Raw genomic sequence first — 20282 nt, 5'->3', positions numbered from 1 at the left:
ACCACATATCGCCTGTACCTTTATACTTTCAGTATAAGCCACTATTATTTCCATTCAGATGTGTATATTTTGATTATATGTAAGAAATGCTGTCAATTACAAATACTCTTAAACAAAATTTATTGTAGTTTGCAATAGTGACATATATACATTTTGTATTTTACCTAAACATTTAGCAGCTGCATTGCACTTCATTACTACATTGCTTGTTTATATGACAATAAAACCCTTAATTTTATTAACTATAGCTTTAAAAAACAAGGAACAGAGATACACGGAGTCTGCCTATAGGCTTTAAACTTCAATAGCAACAATTATTTAAGAGAAAGTCACTGCTTTATAAGATATGTGTTGCTGTAGGTGCTCATCTGAGGATATGTAAATAATGGTTTGTAATACAGAGCTGTGTAAAACGTTCATAAAGAGTGAGAAGAACATTTTTACATCAGTATTTTTTGTGTTGAAATGTACCTCAAGTGGCCCTGAGGGTGAGCAATTAAACATGACTAGTTAATAATGAATCTTTAACTAATCTATTTACATTATTTGGAAGCAGGTAATGATTAAATAATGTTTAATATACTAAACAGGTTCAGTCTTTTTCTATGATGGTTATTAACAATACAGTGTTACAGCATTCTGTAAGTGAAATATGAACACTAAATGACCACATTTTTTAATGGTCAAGGAAGAGAAGCATTGCATGGTTCTTTTAATTCAGGTACAGTTATTTTATGTGTGAACGACATATTTTTGTAACATCCCTCATCAGCATTTACTCAACCAATGAGCAGCATTTTAAATTCTGTAGTATATCTTTTAACTGGATTACTTCCTGTTTTACTTGAATCTTACATTCTCTTAATATCATTCAGGTTTAGATAACTATACTGTATATTTTCCTGCTTTACTCACAGTTTTCCTCGTCGCTGCCATCTCCACAGTCGTCAGTGAAGTCACACACACAGTCCTCAGGCACACACAACCCCTGAGTGCAGGTGAACTGCTGGGTTATTAAACAGCCTCGGACACAAACAGGGGCAAACACCAGAGAGGAGGCCAACAGCAGCCACATCGACTCCAGCAGCAACGTCATCACCCTGGTTATTGTTTGTCCTCTAACTACAACACCTTATTTTCACCTCCCAGTAAAACATTTTGTTGTTAGGGCATGAAGAAAAAATCCTGTCGAGGTAGACCGTTGCTTCGCCGTGTACAGTTTACTTGGATCTTGGATTGATCCTGTACGTGTTCACGCTGTGAGCATGTTGTAAAGGGGCAATAAATAGCTTTTATGGCTGTTGCTCAATAAGGTCATTTTGCTGGTTCATGTGTTCCTGTATTTAACACGGACCCATGTCATTACAAGAAGAAAGAAAGAAAGAAAACTCTCAAAAGTGAGGATGTTATAGTGGTTCTATCTTCTTGAAATGGATTTATGCTTAAGATCAGAGTTAAGATTAGGTTTGGGGAAATATGCTTCTTTGTGTTTTTCCTGAGAAATACAGGAGAAGATACCTCCCAGTCTTTGTGGTCACTATGAAGCTACAGCCAGCAGCTAAATTAGCTTAACTTAGCATAAAAGTCAGGAACAAGGGGAAACAGCTAGCCTGGTTCAGCCTGAGGACAGAAAATCCAAACGGCACTTCTAAAGCTCCTTTTGACATTCTCATCCTTGAGCACAAAAAGCTTTTTGAATAACCATTGCCAAACAACTCATAATAATTTAATGCTGAGTGTTTTCATCTAACTAATTATAAGTTGATGGATTGGACATGCGACAAGTGAGAGAAGAGCTGAGGCTGGGAATATGAACCACTATCAGAGGATCATTAACTGTGTCCAACAGGGCTCAGCTCCACGTTACAGTGAGGCATAATTTCATTTCACAGCAATCAATAAAGACAGGACCTTAAAACAGACAAGCGGCAAGCCAGTACAAGAGCTGTTGTGGTTCAAATGAAATTAACCTTGACAGAAAAGGCAAGCTCGACGGCTCCATAGGGGACAAGGGACCAATGGAACAAGGAAAAGATCACGTATGTATTGATCCCTATTGGCAGTGGTAGTGTACATAGTACAAGCAGCAGCATGAGGTGCTTTGCGTAGTGGAGATTTTCATCCCTGCTCAGGCCAAAATGAGTCCTCGAGTTGTTTTTAATACCAATCAGCAATTAGTCACTTTAAATAACAGTGTCAGGATACAGAAGTACATGGGAGAGGAAGCAATTTGTGCACAGGATGATAAAGTCTAATTGTCTTATTCCATTTTTGTCTGACAGGAAAGTTCAAGAGTACAGAATATCAACGTGGTCAGTCATGGTGACTCATAACCACAATTACCTGATCTCAACAAGGGGAGTCATTAACATCTGCTGGTTAGGAGTCCAGCCAACAGGGCTGCACAATACGGACTTCACTGTTCAGTAAATAAAAGTGGCAATTCATTAAAATAAATTATTCCACCACAGGCACTAATATTCAAAGCAGATGGATATAAATGCAGTCTAATTCTGATACTGCTGGCGTAAATGTTAATTTCACATAAAGAATATTCTGAATATTCTAAATTGTAGTCCTAGAAGTAGATTAAAATAAAGCAAGAGCGTCTATGGCCATGCTAGCTGCTCTGCAGAGCAGTGTGTTGTGCTATGTGCTTCATGTATTTCCTTCCCCTTCTGTCTTACAGCCTATGAATTCTTAAGATCTCTTGCGATTTGGATCACCTTCATGAGAAAAACTGAGGTCAAAGCAAAAGCAGCACTTAAGTGGCTTAAATAAGACAGATTTATCAGAACTGAAACAAATCTGTTGCAAAGACACATACAGGCAATTTAGTCTAAAACACTTCTGAGAATATTTTTAAGTTTGTTTTTTTTCTCATTCCATTCAGCCGCAGCGTAGAATCCCGTCTTTACCCCACTCTCTCCCTCTTTGTGGCTGACCGAATTTTAATTCTGAGATATGCAAATTATACTGTGTAAGCTCTTGCCCAAGATTGGTGAGATCATTCATTGGCCCCGCCCCCTGCTGCTCCACCGCTGGACTTCTGGATTGGCCCGGCGTCTCTGCGTCTCCACCAATCCAGGCGGCCTATGCGATTACGTCACCAGTTTAAATTCCTGTGAGGCCGTCAATTATGGTGGCATTGGTTTTAAGTGAACTGCCTGCCTGTGGGGCGCTAGGTTTTCGTTGTCTGGCCACATTTATTGTAAGGGTGCTACTTCTGTTTCTGTCTGTATTTTTGTAAGGTTTTGTGCTCTTCTCTCTTTGGTCAGTCAATAGGCTAGCTCCTGAGTGGAGTCCTCCGTTTGTTATCCAGTTGTTTTACTTATTTCTTTAAGTAATAACAGTTGGGCCTTCGTTATCGTTTGTCTATTTCATTGTTGTATCTTGGTTTGTGTAATCGGTCAAGTCTGTGATTTTGGTTGACCACCTGGTTTCTTTATGTTATTTTCCCTTCCCCAAGCCAGCCGGGGTTTTAACAAGCTGTGGGAAAGCTGTTGAAGACTGTCTGTGTGATTGCAGGTTCATATGTACCTCTACAGGAGAGAAATAGAAACCAAAGTGAAGTCGTGTTGCCTAGTCATTTGCTTTCATAATCGCTTTTTTCCTGCCTTGGCGCCTTTCCTCACCTTGCTAATTAGAACATATTGACAGCTAAGAATTTTGAATGCAACCAATCTGCTTTTACAATCCCTCTCAAGTTGTGGCGATGTGCACCTGCTAATTTTCTTCCAACCTGAATCCGGTGATTCACAGTTGAGTGAAGTGATCATAACAGCTGGGGTTTAATTTTAAAACTGTATCCTGTAGGAGATGCTTCACTCAGCACGTCAGATTAACACAACATGAGGAGGAAGATCCTGCAGTGCTCTGCGACATGAGACACAAAGAAGCTAAAAAAAAAAAAAAAGTGACAAATGAGTTTAATAAAAGGAATATGAGCCAGAAAATCAGTCTGCATTAAACACCTGAGTCTTATGCATCCCACTTGCCACACTGCTGCCACCTGTCAGTATTTAAGAGCCACTTTTCCAAAAATGTTCTGCACCTGAAGCATCTGCAGGCTGGATTGTATTTTTAAAAGCATACGTCATATCAACGGTAAAGGGAAAAAAATATTCAACACTTTAACATGCAGTGACAGGGAAACAAGTTGTGGACACAACACAGACATATCAGCTGAAGTCAAACTTGTTTGCAAACAGTTGCAGAAGCAACAGTTGTGAGGCAACATTATCATTCATTTGATGCTGTGTTTCTGGCCACCTGTTGTATATAAGTCCAATATTCACTCTCTTTTAGCTCTGTGTTTGGTCTCCGCCAACTACCAAAGGAAATATCGGTCTTTCTGAATGCTCTTTGTTCTCCAACTAGCTGCTAAATATAGGTTTCTCTACTGTATATTATATTGTTGGGTTATTATTTCTTATATGTTATTAATGTGGAAGTAGCACTTTACTGCTGTAGCTGATCAAGCTGTAATTATTTCATATACTTTGGAATCTTGCATTTTATAAGCTCAGTATATGTTTTAAAAATAAAATCTGCCAAACAACTGTAGCAAAGCAGTAGTATAATATTTCTCTGTACTCAAGTTACATTACACTACTACTATAAAGCAATAAATCAGCCCTTACAATAACCTACCTAATTAGTAGTTGACTTGTTGTGAATGTCTGGCTCCGAATGGCAGTTTTTCTAAATGATGCATCAGATTATTATAAAGTGTTTTCAGAGCAAAGAACCTGCCCTTTCTCCTTCTGGTCATTAGCCCTCACAGTAAATCACCTGTGTAATTATAGCTTGATTAATGATAAAGAGAGGGAGGGTTCATTAGACAAGAGGAGAGGACAGGTTTTATAATGACGACCCAAAATGATCCCATGAATGAAAAGTCTGACCTGAATTAACAGGCTTTTCCTTCACCGTACCTTTCACCTTTAAACAGTCTTCACTAAATATTACACTGATAGGACAGTACTTGAGTGTGATTCTGGAAAGCTGAGGAATAAAAAAGAATATGACAGCTCAAACTTTTTGATATTCAAGTGCTGCAACATAAATTGTGAGGGGAAATCGGCAGAATCCTTGACCATGACAGCCCTGTGTGTGTGTGAATAATAAGCTGACATCAGGGCATGAATTCATGGAGCATGTGCTGTAATTGAGGCATTTATATGCATCCATCAGGGCAGGGAGGCTGTGAGTCTGTGTAGTTATAAACATTTGTGGGTCAGCACGTAGGCGGTTGTATCCTGCTTGACACAAGCCATTTCTTTTAATGACAACTCACACTCCATTTCATGTAGAAAAGCTCATGATCTGTCATGGCCTAAAATCCGAGCATAAGAAGGAATGGTACACACCTCAAGACACGCACACTTGTTGAGGTGTGTGTGAATTTTTAGTGTGAAAGTTAATTCTCAATCCTTAATTTCCCAAATTAACAGTCAGTTTTGCAAGTATACTACCAAAACTGTGTTCTTTCATTTCCTGCGCTTTACATTTAAAACAAAAAGAGAACAACAAAGTGGGAGAAGATGGTACATAAAAGCAGTTCATCTGGACTGATGAGTTGCACATTGCTTGGTTGTAACAATACACCATTTACAGTGTTTTTCTTGCTACAGCTGAATATTTAATGACCTCAGTTTTTACCACTGCGAGCACAAAGACAGTGTGGCAATAGACTGCAATGCTCCTCACCCAGAACACAGTTTAGACTAAATGCCTCAATATATCTCAGCACCAATGTGTCTTTGCTCCACTGGTTTGAATGATTTTGGGGAGATGCAGTGTACTCAGCCAGGAAAACTCTGATGTGAATATAGAGTTCAAAAGGTGTCAGGGCTTTTGGCAGGACGCCATTCCCTGTTGCGTGCGAAGTTCACTGGGACAAGCTCAAGGAGTTTTCCGGCAGATTCAGGTTGAGACAGTGTTTCCTCTCCAGGATACCCTCTCTGTTCATGACCAGAAGAAGCTGCTTTTAACTTGTCAGAGTCAATAAATCACTTTTCTCACTTGCTCATTTCAAGGGCAGTGCTCAACATGATAAAACAAATGGACTTTTCTAATATGATGTTGAAGGGTTAAGGCATTTTACATTTTTCAAAGATATTGTTACTTATGGGTACTCCTATAATTTTACAAAATCTCAATTAATTCTACATTTTCTTCAGTGCTAGTTATGAAATACAACTGCACACAAGACTGTGTGAGCCTGTTAATATGTTCACTTGGTTTTAGAAGAACTGAAAACCACTGTCTCTATGACAATAATGTATAATCCTATTTGCTCCAAAGTTAGAGATAATCCTGAGGCAGAGTGTCAATCCCCATGTTATGTTGAGGTCTCTCTGCCAGTTGTTTTGCTTTCAGTTTGGGCTGGATTACCATCAAGGCAAAGTGCTCTGCTGCTCCCAAAAGATCCAGATTCACTGCTTGTCAACTGCAACATTTGTTGGGGAATTTATATCATCAATATCAAATGAGATGAATCTGGCATCTCTAACTTATTCTGTGGCTTTAAAGTGGCACTGAGTAGAATACTCAAATGTGCAGTATATTCCTAAACAAAGGTAAGAGAATATATGCAAATTGTACAAAAGGTTGTATGTGGGGAGCCCAACAGCAAATTCTTGCCCCGAGTCAATCTGGTTATGCTCATATAAAGTCTTTAGTCCTCTGCCAGACTGGATCAGCCACAGAAAGATGTGCTCCATCTCATCCAGTCACCAGTGTTGTCTGACACCAGCTGCACTATGTGTCATATTTCCTGCCACTGGCAAGGCAAAAAAGCAAAATGTTGACGCTGCTTTTTCTCAAAATCAACCTCTCCTGTGAACTTTATCCACTTTTATTCACATATTTTGTTGGGATTTCAGTTCTTTTTGGGATAAATATATTGTTAGCCACATCTTTGTTCCACTTTACTCTCTTCACTTGGAAGCAGTGAGCCTATCAAAACTGTAAATGTTTCAGGGGTGCTAACACCATGAGATTTACTGTAATATCTGACTTCTATATCTACAGCCACTAGAGGGAATAACTAGAGGTTATAATTGTGCACTCAAATACTGAACAGAATATTAATGAGTGTAACAAGAGATTTACCATTTTTTAAGTATTACTCTAGCAGTTTGAGTGGCTGCATGAGAAGCTCAGAGAATCTTCAATTTCAATATGCTCCACTGCATGGATTTATAAAAACAGGGAGCGAGCCAAGAAATATTTTTGCTGGTGTATTTTTCTTCGGTTCCAATGAAAAATGCAGGAGAAAGTGACATTTGGTGCTACTTTCTGTGCTGTATGTGGTTTGACATTTCATTACAGCCAAGTGAGGATGACTTGAAATGCAACATGACATAAGTCATTACTTATGAATTTATCTTCTTTAAAAAAAAAAAAAAAAGACATACATAAAAACATAATAATTATTCTACCATTGAACGAGATACATTAATTCTGTCTGAGAAGAGAAAGGTTAAATGTTTGCCTCACTGGACCATTAGCACTGTTATTTCTGGGGACAAAATGGAAAATGTCTGGCATTTTTCCTGGACTGCGAGTGAAATATTACATACAGATAAAACCTGAAAACAAAAGGTGAATAGATGGGAAATCTGGCTTCAACAACAAAAAGTAATTTCAAGCCAGCAGAGAGCGAATGCACTACAACTGGTCTACAGCTGAAGAACTTATTACTATATAAACTATATATCTATACAATATATTTGAGATCAGTTTTTTGTGTGAATGCTGGTGATGTCCCACTACATGTCTGATTGTGTGCACTGTAGGGTATATGTGTAATGGAGGGGGGTTGGGGAGGTCATGGTCCAGCGATGAAGCATCCTTGTAAAATGCAAATGAAACTGCTGAATGTATAAGAAGACAGACTTAAACTGATACTTATGTGACAGGGAAAATGTCATGAGAGCTGTGGCTGCACAATACATCTGGGAAATTGAATTTTTGTGTGAATTAATCAGCAGCTCTGGTGCTGTAATTATCTCTGAACAGAGAATAGTGGACAAACGATCAACAGGAATGTTTAATTCTGACTGGTTGGGAATCAGGGAGATACTGGATCCTTGTGTGTGGATATCTCTATTTGAGGATTTAAACACTGCAGGAGGAGCTGCATGACAAATTAAATTAAACAAGATTAGTAACAAAAGCTGCAAGGATCAAAATATGTTTGTCAGTCTCACAAAAGAAGTAAAATGCTTAACTGGGAGGAAAGGCCACAGGGTGCAGAGGGTTGCAAATCATATCTCTCTAGAAACAAACCACTGAATAGATATTGCTAAATTACAATGTAGAGTCAGTAAAGGCTCCTGGAGCAGGGCTGTTTGTGTCATTTAGTCTATAATGGCCAGGTATAGTTTGTTTGAGTGTTTCTAAGAGGCCCCAATCTCTGGTGCAGATTCCTTGAAGGCAAACAAGCATAGTCATTTTTTCCAAATGTAAAACAATGTAAAAATGGTACAAATACAAAAAAGGTGTTTGGCTCTTCACTGTTTTATTGTACAACTGCCCAAGGCTTCCATTCAGCCAGTCTGTTGAGCATATGGTGTTTATTTCACCAGTTTTAGTACAACAAATCGGTTTGGTCTCGATTCAAAATACATTATGTTCTGACAGAACAGCGCTATATGAAGGGAGAAGCAATCCAAAAACTCATCTTGTATAATAAGCTGCCCTGTTAACAGTCCTACACATTTGAAAATAACAAGGCATACGCACATAATAGATTTCAAATAGAAGGGAATAGACTGCACTAAGGAATCAGTGAACCCAAATAATGACAGTAAAGTTAATTTGAATAAGAATAAGCTTTTTCTCAGAGGATATTTTGATGTGTAGGAAAAGCACAGGTGTAAATAATAAAAAATTCATTTAGCTGCTTCTGTTTCAGTGTCCTGGTGTTGTGCGTGCTGCCTTGGTTTACTGGGACACTTGAATAGGACAGAGCCATCGTTAATGTCATTAGTAACACCTGTGCTTTGTCTGCTTGTGTTTTGACATGGACTTTGCTTCCTCATTGTTTGGGGTCACACACACTCCACAGCTATATGTGTAAAAATGATTATAGTTTCAAAATCAACCAGTTTCCTGCTTTAAATATTTTCTTTTCTTCTGGCCTATTAAACCCTAAAGATGTTAAGGTGGTAACCGTTCTCTAAGTCTAAGTGGACAGAGCTGTGTTAGGAATTACAGGCGGTCAGTCATTAATCCATGTACTAATAAAAATGGTGTCTCAACCTAATAGGTTAAACAAAACTGAGAGGACTGTGAAGAAGAAGCACAGAGTTGTATGTGTAGCACAAGACATGCCCACACAGTCCTGAGAAGAAGTCTAACCAGACATAAGTGTGGAGGTACCAGGGGTGTCCAGGGTCTGTTACTTAAGATACTCCGCCAATTCTAGTTTGACCTCCAGTGAATATCTCTCTCGAAACGTAGCAGGTTTTTTTTCACTCATATTTTCACACAGTCAACAATCCATCAAATAAATGAGCAGATAAAAATCCATTGATACAATGTTAGGTTAAACATTCATACATTTCCATCAGAATACTGTGAAATGAAGTACAACCCAGTCACAGTAATTCACACAGGAGGACTCTGCTATCCCTGCTTACATTTCATTAAGTGTTATAACGTGATGATGGAAGTGGTATTAAACTGTTTTATATCAAAGGCAGCAGTAATGAGATGGACAAAGATCCCTGCAGGTCATCTGAAAGGATTGCAGCAGTAAATTTAGTCAAAGCTTATTTATTTGAGTTGTGTTTATGTGCGTCTGCTGTTTGTGCATGTACGACTTGTGGGTATATTAATAGCAGTGTTTACCTGTGCCCTCTTTGAAATAAGTCCTTCAGCCTCTTTAAATAAAGGAAAGTGATTACATTCACAAACAAAGCATCAGTTACAGCTAAGACATAAATTTAGAGCCTGAGTGAGCAGCGCAAATACAGACTTCCTCCTGCGATATGAATCCACTTATTAACATAGTATTCATCATCATCATCATCATCATCATCATCATAATCAGAGTCAACAGTCCCAAACAAAAACACTTCTAATGCCAAGCATGATCTAGGTTGAAATATGATCATATCAGAGTTTCAGCTGAACAAACAGCTGCTTAGAGTATGAAAATAACAGAAGTGTTTTCATATCAGTGACAGGTAAAGAAAAAAACAAAACAAAACATCAAACCAGATTTTGGTAGAAACATTAACTGGAAAGACACACTGAGCCTAAAAACCTCGACCTGCTGAACAACTGAGAGCTATAACACCTGCTTCCTGATGTGTAATCACAAACATCTGTCTTGTGTGTTATTTTTCATAAAGAATAAGGGATGAATGGAAATGTACAGTAAATGTACAAGTGTTGCTTGTGTCTGTTTTTGTTAACAGGAAAAGGGGCTTCAGGGAACAGTTAGACTAAATGATCCTTTAGCTCCATCTAGTGGTTCATCTCTTTAGGCTCATTTTAGGCACAATATGATAAGGATAACCCAAATTTTGTGCTTGTCATGCATCATATTTCTGTTCTTCCTCGTGGTTTCTCTGCCCAGTAATCTGTTTCACCAGAATAATCCACTCAGCATCTATACTGCTCCATAGGAAAGGCTTGAACAACACAATAAGACAAGACACGTGAAGCAACCAATACAGGCTGTTGATTAAGTATATTAGTCCTGTCCTGTGTGTTGTGTCTTTGTAATATGTATGCTTTCTTTCATCTGACTTTTACTTGATAACAGAGTATTTTTACACTGTAATATTGCTACTTTTACCTTAGTAAAGAATCTAAATACTTCTCTCAGTGTTGCACATGGCAGGATAAACACACAGCTAATACAGAAGTCGACGCACAGTCCACTTATTTTCAGTCTATCAGTGCTGAAGCTTGTTGAAAGTTAAGGATCAAGCCAGCCTGACTAAAGCTGAACCCCATGTTTAGATTTTTACATGGGTCAAAAACATTTCCTAGTATCATCCTCTTTAAATAGGTATCTCGTTTGGACTGATATAGAACCTGGTGTTCAGTCTTGTAAAACCCTATATGCACAGACTGTTACTTGAACAGAGTTCAGTGACAGTAAAACTACTAAAGAAAACTTTTATGCAAAATAACTGCAGAAAATCAATAATAAAAGAGTGAAAATAGAAGTCAAGAGTGCACTAAAAGCCATTATATGCTCTCCTTTCTAAAGTCATGACGTTTGCCTTTACGTGCTGCGTCACAGGCGTGCGTCAGTCTAGTTTGTAAACAGTCTTCCTGCAGAAGCTGCAGCTTCAACATTGGTAGTATTGTAGTTAGCTAACATGACGTGCCAGCATTTTATATTACGCTTGTAAAGGTTTCCACTCGTCGCTGCTTAGTTTATACCTGTTAATAATCCAAGTGACTATCGAGTGGTGTTGTAAAATCTTTTTTGGGGCTTTACAAGTCCGCGTCAAATTGCTGTTATTAAGCTAATCTTACTCCTTAGGCTAGTTTTAGCTAGCCAAGTCGTTTCCTCTGCAGAGGATAAGACGCAGCGTTGTTTTTTATCTTTTAATGTTAAAATGGTGCTTTCCTTGGTGAGCCTCTGTGCCAAGGAGGTGGTGAGTGACCACAGCTCGTCGCCGTGCTGGCTGAGGTGGGTGCCCAGGGAGCTCTACAGACCGCTGCTGGAGGCCGCCTTCACCAGCTGCAGACCGCTGGCTGTGGGTGAGCTGGTGCAGAGATGGCCCGAACGCGCCCTGCGTGTCGGTGGACGGAGGAAACCGGGACAGACTGCGCCAAATCGACTCTGCATCCAGGCTTTGTTACTTGCAGTTGTCAGAGGACTGTCGGACCGAAGGTGAGCATGTCACTCTTGGAGCAGCAAAGTTTATTTATAGAGCTCTTTCCACAACAGAGGTTATGAATTGCTTTACATGAATAAAAGAAAGAAAGAGATAGAAGAAGTGTGTAATACACAAAGTAAAAATTATATTTATATATGTTTAGTTCATCAGAATTGTCTCTGTAATAATGAGTAATATATCAGACCTCATCTAATTCCTGTTTTCTAGATGTGCCCTGCAAATACTGGATCTCTGTGGGCTCCAGGGAGATGAAGGAGGGATGGGAGACCCGATGGGAGGCTGGTCTCTGACTGTAGCTCTCTGCACCATGGTTGTTCAGGCCAGAGGTGGAGCACAGAGGGCACAGAGGAGAGATGGAGAGAGGGAGAGGAAAAGATTCTCAGCCTTGGAGAGAGAGAAGGATATAAAAAGAGAGAGGGGACAGTGGAGGAGGGGAAAAGAGCCTAATGGCGATGAGGCAAGCAATGACAGAGAGAGGATGGCATTGTCGGGAGTTCTGGGTGAAGAGGAGATGATTAAGGGAATCAGGAGGAGGATGGAGATAGAGAGGAAAAGAGATGGCACATTGGCAGGTTCAGCAGGCATCAAAAAGGAAAATGAGGAAAGAGATCTAGGAAGTGACGTGTTGGTGCATGTGAGAGCTGACCTGTTTGTCAATGCTCGATCTTGGGAACGTGCCCGTGTGGCTCTCAACACTGCAGGACCCCTTAAGCTTCAATGCAGATACCTACGCGTGGAGGAAATCTCTGTGTCGAGCATCAGGACTCTGCTTGACCTCCTGCCTCGCCAGGGACTCCAGGGCATCGACGTTCGCTACAGCAGCCTCGGGGTGGCTGGCTTGGCTGAGCTGCTGCCTCTGCTCTCCGCCTTCCCTGCGCTGAACTCTCTCCGGCTGCACTATTGTAACTTGGACTTTCGCCGAGACCACCCCGGCCAAGAGGAGGCACTGAGGGACTTGTCACAGGGTTTGGCACAGCTACAAGAACTGCGACGCCTCAGCCTCACTGCACTGCGCCTGCCAGGACAGCTTCGTGTGCTGCTCAGGTTTGGCACCGATTCATGTTTAACTTGAACACTTTTCTGCAACTTTTGTATCTACACTTTGAGTAATAGCACAATGTCAGATTTTTTTTCACAAATTATCAAGTTATATATTGCCCCCCCCCCCCCCCCCCACAATAGTATCTGTCTAGAAAGTGGTCTTTGAGGTCCTCAGGGGCTATTTTGTTACAGATAGTATGGTCTATAGCAGTTGTATGGCTCTGTCTTACGAAGGTAACCACCCAAGCTGTTGGAATTGTTTGCCACTGCGTGCTCCTGAGTTTAGATTCAACCCAACTCTGACAAATTTGTTCTGAGAAAATTTGAAATTTTAAGTGTTTTGTTCTTCCCCCTTTTGTTACAGCTCACTGCCTCAGCCTCTGGAGATCGTGGAGCTTCCATATTTGAGCCTGAGTCCGGCTGATCTTGCCTATCTGTCCTGCAGCCACCATGCCTCCACGCTGCAGCAGCTGGATCTAAGTGAGAACCGTCTGGATGAAAACACTCTGCCCTCCATTCGCCGCCTCCTCTCCCAGGCTTCTAGCAGCCTGCAGCACCTCTCTCTGAGCGGCTGTGGCCTAAATGACAGCCTAATGGCGCTCCTGCTGCCCTCACTGGGAGGCTGCTGGGCCCTCAAGAGCTTGGCTTTAGCCCTGAACCCGCTCTCCATGTCTGGTCTCATGGACCTGGTGAGGATGGCTGCTCAGATGCCATCCCTCCGTCAGCTGCTGTACCCCAACCCCCTGGAGGACTACCAGCCGGGCCTCCCTGACCGGCCCTCCAGTGCTCAGCTCTTAGACTGGCCTTTGGACGAAACCACAGACATCAACATGACCAGCAGCCAGCTCAACAGGGTTTTAATAGACAGCGGACGCACTGACCTCTTTCTGACCTGCGACCTGCTCAACTATGATAAAGACTTGGTAGATTAGAGCAGAAGTTGGGAAGAACAGGTGCTTCTAAGTTCACTCAACCGACATACAAGAACAATGTAAGCACGACAATCAAGTTGTCATGCTGAATATGATAGTATTCTTTTATCTGTGTCTTATCTTTTTGTAATCATGTAATCACTGTGTGTATCAGGTGAAGGATTTTTGCTTTTTCTTTATGGATAAATCACTGCAATCAGCAGAACAGTAATCAGAAGAATATCAATCATCACCAAATCAGCAGGTTTGTTCTTGTTAGAATCATGAATGTGAGCATCAGACAAATCAGATGAATTTGGAAAATGTAAATGTTGGCATGATGGGAGAGCTGGGAATAAGGTTTGTCCCCCTTGGGGTGTAGGACTGTACAGGAACTAACACACGTTTCAGTTAAGAGGTGCTACACTACTAACAAATTCACTTTTTGACTGTATAAATCAAATTGTTGCATACGAGTCGCTGCTGGTTTTGTACCAAAAACGAGTTATTACTTTATAATCAGGCTACCAGGATACTTTAGTGTAGCATCTGTTACAGCCTATCTGCCTTTGTGCCTTTACATCAGTCACTTTCTTTATTCAAGGCACAGATCCAAATATCTGATCAGCTCGCATGCTCCATGTGCATACTGGAGATCAGCAACCAGTGCCGCAGTGGTCAACTTTATATATGTGTTAGCTAAATATTTGCATAAATTCCTTAAATGGGAAATGAATGTAACAGCAAAATATTTTGGTTTATTAGAATTTTGCACCAATTAACTGTTTTTCTGTTTTACCCACTAAGTAATGTACTCTTACATTTTTGTTGTTTTATTGTACATATCTGTCATACAATAATTTCTTCAATATCTCTTAAAATGTTCAGGATTGTGCTTTTCTATTCATTTCACTTGTATATTGAGTCAAAAAGTGTCACCGTTATCAGGAAGTGAGCATACCAAATCACCCTTGTACCACCTGAATGCATTTACATACTGTATGTCATAGAATAAATCGGTCAAAATTTCAAGAGTCGTTTAATTATTCAAAATAATCAACACATTTCAAAATAATGTTTGTTACATGGCTCGTCAGGTGTTAGTGGGAATGTTACGGACTAAGAGGCGTCATCTGTAGTACTCTACATAAGACTGCTGTTGAATGAAGTAGCGGCGGGACGGTGCTTTCAGCCAGTCCTCGTCTGTGTAGATGCGAAAGGGGCACAGGGTGATTCGAGATAACGGCAAAGAGATGAAATGGGGAAAGTCCATGAGGAAAGGACGGTTTCGCAGGGGAGGCAGAATGATTCCTGTGTGAAAAGAAACCATTAAAAAACATTCACTTTGGAAAACAGTTACATGAAAGGAGAAGTGTATGAAATGTTACCTGGTGGCCTGCGTATCCTGGCCATGCTGTAAGTCTCTCCCAGACGAAAGATTGGTTGAGAACTACTACACAAACACACAGAAAAGTTAAAAAAAAATGTGTAGCAAACTACCATAAACAGAGGAAACTACTATATACACGACTTTCACATACCAGTCATATAAAGGCAGAAGTACAGTGTTTTTGCGACCAGCAGGTGCAACACATCGAGCCCTTCTGTACTCTTCTTGTTGGATGGAGCAAAAATAATTCAGCACATCCACCATGCTGAAGGTTGGTGGCTTCCACTTTGCTGTACTCCTGAGGTGCAGATATTTGTCATGTTCCTGGTGGTGTGGAAAGAGAGGGGCAGTTAATCACTTACAGTAGCAAGCCAAAAGCAGCCGTACCAATCAACAACACTGTGACAAGTTCTCATGTACTCCTATTTAGAGGAGTTCAGGTCATAGTGAAGGACAACAGTGGAGAGCTGATTCAGAGAGGGGGAGCCTCTCAGTTTTCAAACACCTGTTCTGTCCTTTTGTCACACTCAAATACTCTAAAGGATGGTGATAATGATTGAGAAAATTTTCATTTTTTCCATATGTAAAACAAAAACATGTTGTTGTTACTTTGTATTTGGAGATCCATAACTCTAGCCACCAATCTGCTCTATCATGCAGGCTTTTCCAAATGTTAGACTGGTCCTGCAGCTCCGACTCCCAGCTCTCCAACTCAGGCCACAGCCACTGCTCAGCCTCATCAACACCTAATGCAGTCAGCATGCGCAGGACTGTTTCTCTATTGACAGAAGAAGAAGATGATACAAACTTTCAGTCATCTCAGACAGTTCGAACGACACTTGAGAAGTCTCTTGGATTGAATATAAAGGTTAAATGGCTATCGTTATTTTAACATTGATGGACTCACCGGAGAAACAGTTTTTTAAAGGCCAGGAGAGTGAGAAGCTTTTTCACAAGGTCATAACTAGCAGATTTCAGGCGCGTCAACAGATTCAACATTTCAACAAGCGCAGCCCGCTCCAAAGGTGACTGAAATACACACATAAAAAACTGTCACAACCTCGTAATGCACTTCTTAAGATGTAGTGACAATCTAAATCCTAGACAGTACCATGTGTGGTCTTGCAAATTTAGGCACTAAGTCAATAAGGCCTCGGTAAAGCTTGTCTGTATTCTGCAAGAGCCCCTGGCTGTGCAGAGCCTGCAGTGCAGCAAGGATCTTCATTTTGGATGGGGTGCTGCAGGTGGTTAGATGACCCAGCAGCTGTAAGGAGAAGTCCTCTGGAGACAGGGTGCTTGGGATACTCTGCACACAAACATACAGTCATCAAGATCAAAAGCTGAACCAAATTTACATTGTGCACTGCAGATGTAATGGGCTACCTTTTTATCAGGATACAAGTCTCTAAACCAGCCTGCATCTTCAAACTGCTTGAGGAATGACGGCACCTCAGGGGTGGGCTCCCGTGGTGGGGGTGGTGTTGGGGTCCTTGGACAAGGAGGAGGTGGAGGAGGCGGAGAGGGAGTTTTGGGTTTCAGCTGCTCTACTGGAGGAGGAGGCTACAGGAACAAGTTACACACTAATTAGAGCTACTGTTCTGGTGTCATATGCTTTTGTCTTCTGTCTGTAAAATGCTCTCACCTCTTCGACCTTCTCCACTGTGACGGGTCTCTTGGGTTCGACTTTCTCAACAGGCCGTGGCTTCACTTTCATTGGGGGCTTTGGTTTGTTGCTTGGCGCTGGAGCCTTTTTCTCCTGCAGGTGAACAATTAGCCTCCTGACAAATTTATTTCTGGACAATAGAAGACTGCATATGCCAGTAAACAGGGGAAAGTCTATTCAAACTAAATTCTACTGAAAATTTGTTTAAGTTCATTTAAAACAAACAATGGTAAGGATTTTCTCATCATGCATCACAGTTCATACCTTTTTTTTCTGCACAATCACAGGAATGATCAGTTTGGGACGAACATCCTCTTTTACGGGAGGAGGGCTACACGGCTTGTTGTCATTTGGCTCAGGAGAAAGTGAAATTGAATCTAGGTCAAAGGTGTCCTCCAAATCAATCTGAAAACACAGTATAATACCATGGATGGTATACAGCAGTTTGCTGTATCAAATAAAATGTGCAAAACATTCAAAGAAAGGTAAAAAAGGTAAAATAAGTGGGTTTGAGAGAAGAAGAAACCTTAATATTAGGGGGCAGGCCATATAGTATTTTCATGTAGCGGTCAAAAGCCTCTTTCTTGGTTTGCTTTGTACTAGGAGGTTTCCCTTTTTTGCACTTTACTGTGCCTTGTAGGAGTGCAGACAGGTCCATGTTTGAGGTCAGTGACCTCTCATACTCCTGCAACCAGACAGACATGTATTTCAGTGTGCTATTGATATTCCTTGTCTCAAATTCTGCTGTTTCACACACACCTTCTGTCTCCACATGTCCTCAGTCGATAACTGATCAGTGGCAACTGCTGGCGCTTCTTCTTTCTCATTTTTGGCTGTGCTATCAGCCCTGTTTGCACCAATATTATTCATACTAGGTTCATACCATACTTGTTCATAATAGGTCATTGTTTTGGATTTGTGATGGATATGTGATGTGATTAAATCTTACTTTCTTTTGATGCTTTTTTCTTTATTCCCAGTGATAGGCAAGTCAGGTAGAGGCTCTTCACAATAAGTGTAAAGGAGCTGTGAATAGTTAATGGACATAAAGAAATGTTTAACTTACATTTTGCAGCTTTGGTTGAAAAAATATCTCAATCATTCATACAACTTTCAGCCACACTGCAGAGGAAAAAGCTGAGTAGTTACCATTTGTTGGTATTTGTGTGGCAGGAACTTTGCACACTTCATTCTGTACAGGTCTCCTTTAATGCCCAGGAACAGTTCACCTCCAAACCCACCATAAGCCAGACACTCAGGCACTGCGTTGAAGCTGGAGTGTCCTGGAGGGAGCAACAGATACATACATTACTGTATTACTGAACACTTTTCACATCTGTCATGTAAAGTATTAGCGGCAACTCTGACCTGATGAGCTGATTCTCTTCATTCCAGATTTGTACTGTCCCATCTAAACTGCTGGAAACAAACACCTCCAGGTCAGGACACACGCACAGGCCTGCAAGAAAATTGAGCAAAAATCCAGTCACTCACACACACACACACACACACACTCAATCAATTCACTTATAGATTCAATCTTTCTCTATGACCTGTGAAGTGGTCTAAATGTCCCTCTCTGGGCGGCTGACCGGTCTGGCTCTGGTTGAGCAGGTTAAAGTGCATCAGACTGTAGATGCCGCTGTCAGGCTCTTGAGAGGTCAGAGCCAGCTGGGGCCCCAGTGCTGCCAGGTAGACTTGAGGTTGTCCACAGTGCAGACTCAGCTGTTGGCTGAGACACTCCCTGACATACGGGTTCACCCTCCACACCACCACTGTCAAGTCCTCACCTTACAGGGATTGGGGCAGAGCGGTTAAGTTGTCACTGACAAGCATAAAAAGGCAATGAAGTTACACTGGGAAATACCTGTGGAGAGTAGACAGCCGTTCTCAGGATACACCTTCACTGTGGTGACTTTTTGGCCGCTGTGTGCCGGTGTCCTGTACAAGACCTTCCCTTTGTCCAGTGTTAAAACACTCATACACCCTCCATTTTGGCCGAGTATGATCAAAAATCTGACATGAAGAGGAAATCTGCTGACATAAAGATCTTTTGGTGCCACAGAATATTTACTTTGAAATGAAAATGCTCACCTGTTCTTGGCATCATCCAGAGATGCCTTGTTCCTGTGACTGCACCCTCTCCTCTCCTGCAAACTCTTCCACTCCTCTAAAGCCTCCTGTGTTTCAGCCACATAACTGTAGAGGACCAGGCAGCAGGGCAGGCCAGGGACCGGCAGATTCTGGGCATCATTCTCTGTCACGTGGTCCCGCTGCTGCCAGGGCCCCTGGCCTCTCCCCTTCCATTCTTGCATCAAAGTGATTGGATTAGTGAGTGTGTTGGCTTGGAGCACTGTACCTGACTCAGTTAGGGCCAACAGAATCTCTTTGTGCAGGCAGTAGTCAGCACACAAAATCCTCTGTTTTGCATTGAAAGAAGTCAACACTGCTCCTGTTTCTGCAGCCACCAGAGTGATATCACTGTCCCTGCTGACACAGAGCACTCTTGTAGGGTAAGGAGCAGGGAAAGGTGAGACTAGGATTTGTCTTAATGGGGCTCTTTCATCACTGTTGAGTTTACAGTGGAGGTTGTACAAGTGTCTTATACTCCAGAGGTCAACTCCCTGGTGAGAGAAGGAAAAGAAGGTATCTCCTTTTCTAGTGCCTCCTATGCACAAAGGAGGGTTTTTCTGCTCCGTGTGGACGCACTCAATCACATCACCCTCTTCCACGTTCCAGCAACGGATCGTACAGTCCACAGAGGCTGATAACAGCATGTGTAATTCAGAGCAGTAGAACAGTGAGTTCACCACACCTGGACACAACAAAATTAACGGAGAGCAAATATAATTCAACAAATAGTCAAATCAGTAACAGAGACAGAGAATGGAAATATGGAGTCAATTTTACCATTATGTCCAACAAAAGCCGTATCGAAGCCCCCAGTCTGGACCCCACACTCTGATGGACAGCTCTTCAGACGCAATGATCAAACAGTCCAGTTGAGAGCAGTACACCATTGCAGTGATATCGCTGGAAAACACAACTTGTCAATATTAAAGCTCAAAAAGTCATATTGAAATCAAAATTTCACCACAAACGGTCTAAAAGATGTCACACTCCACCAGTTTATAAAGCACACCTTTGTATCATAGGCATCATACATGTAGAATTTATGGCATGACAGTTGTATTGGCCTGCATTAGACTGCACTGGGGTACCTAATAAAACAGCCACTGAGTGTCTATCTCATGCATCTATACACACCGTGAGCAGAGATCCTTCTTGTGCTCCAAAATCTTTCCCATGTCCAAATCCACCACTGTCACGACCCGCCCACACACAACAAAGGCCTTGTGGGGCCTGTCAGGATCGCGGGGGTGCCAGCGCCATGTGAG

The 20282-nt window shown here is 41.4% G+C and overlaps 3 protein-coding genes across 3 annotated transcripts in view; 1 reads left to right on the top strand and 2 right to left on the bottom strand.

Annotated features, from left to right (window-relative positions):
- The window catches only part of malrd1 (MAM and LDL receptor class A domain containing 1), a 47295-nt gene extending 46035 nt beyond the window's left edge, over positions 1–1260 (bottom strand). The window contains 1 exon segment of the mRNA XM_018695342.2: positions 916–1260. Coding sequence (XP_018550858.1) covers positions 916–1096 — 181 coding nt within the window. The 5' untranslated portion in view covers positions 1097–1260.
- Positions 1261–11219: 9959 nt separating this feature from the next.
- On the top strand, positions 11220–14863 carry si:ch73-174h16.4 (leucine-rich repeat-containing protein 14). Its single transcript, XM_018695388.2, has 3 exons — positions 11220–11872; positions 12087–12923; positions 13285–14863. The coding sequence occupies exons 1-3, from the start codon at positions 11595–11597 to the stop codon at positions 13850–13852; spliced, it is 1683 nt and encodes a 560-aa protein (XP_018550904.1). The 5' UTR covers positions 11220–11594; the 3' UTR covers positions 13853–14863.
- Positions 14855–18295, bottom strand: wdr97 (WD repeat domain 97). Its single transcript, XM_051066934.1, has 14 exons — positions 18253–18295; positions 18034–18167; positions 17834–17910; positions 17644–17731; positions 17411–17569; positions 17149–17289; positions 16864–16977; positions 16605–16781; positions 16333–16527; positions 16129–16250; positions 15831–15999; positions 15373–15545; positions 15220–15284; positions 14855–15142 (listed from the first exon to the last, which is right to left on the bottom strand). Exons 1-14 carry the CDS (start codon positions 18293–18295, stop codon positions 14961–14963), a joined length of 1839 nt encoding a protein of 612 aa, XP_050922891.1. The 3' UTR covers positions 14855–14960.
- Positions 18296–20282: the final 1987 nt, after the last annotated feature.

The sequence above is a fragment of the Lates calcarifer genome, linkage group LG24 (assembly GCF_001640805.2).
Source record: "Lates calcarifer isolate ASB-BC8 linkage group LG24, TLL_Latcal_v3, whole genome shotgun sequence".
Taxonomy (NCBI): domain Eukaryota; kingdom Metazoa; phylum Chordata; class Actinopteri; family Centropomidae; genus Lates; species Lates calcarifer.
Note: the sequence above shows the minus strand (reverse complement) of the source record. Positions and strands in the feature narration are given on the sequence as shown.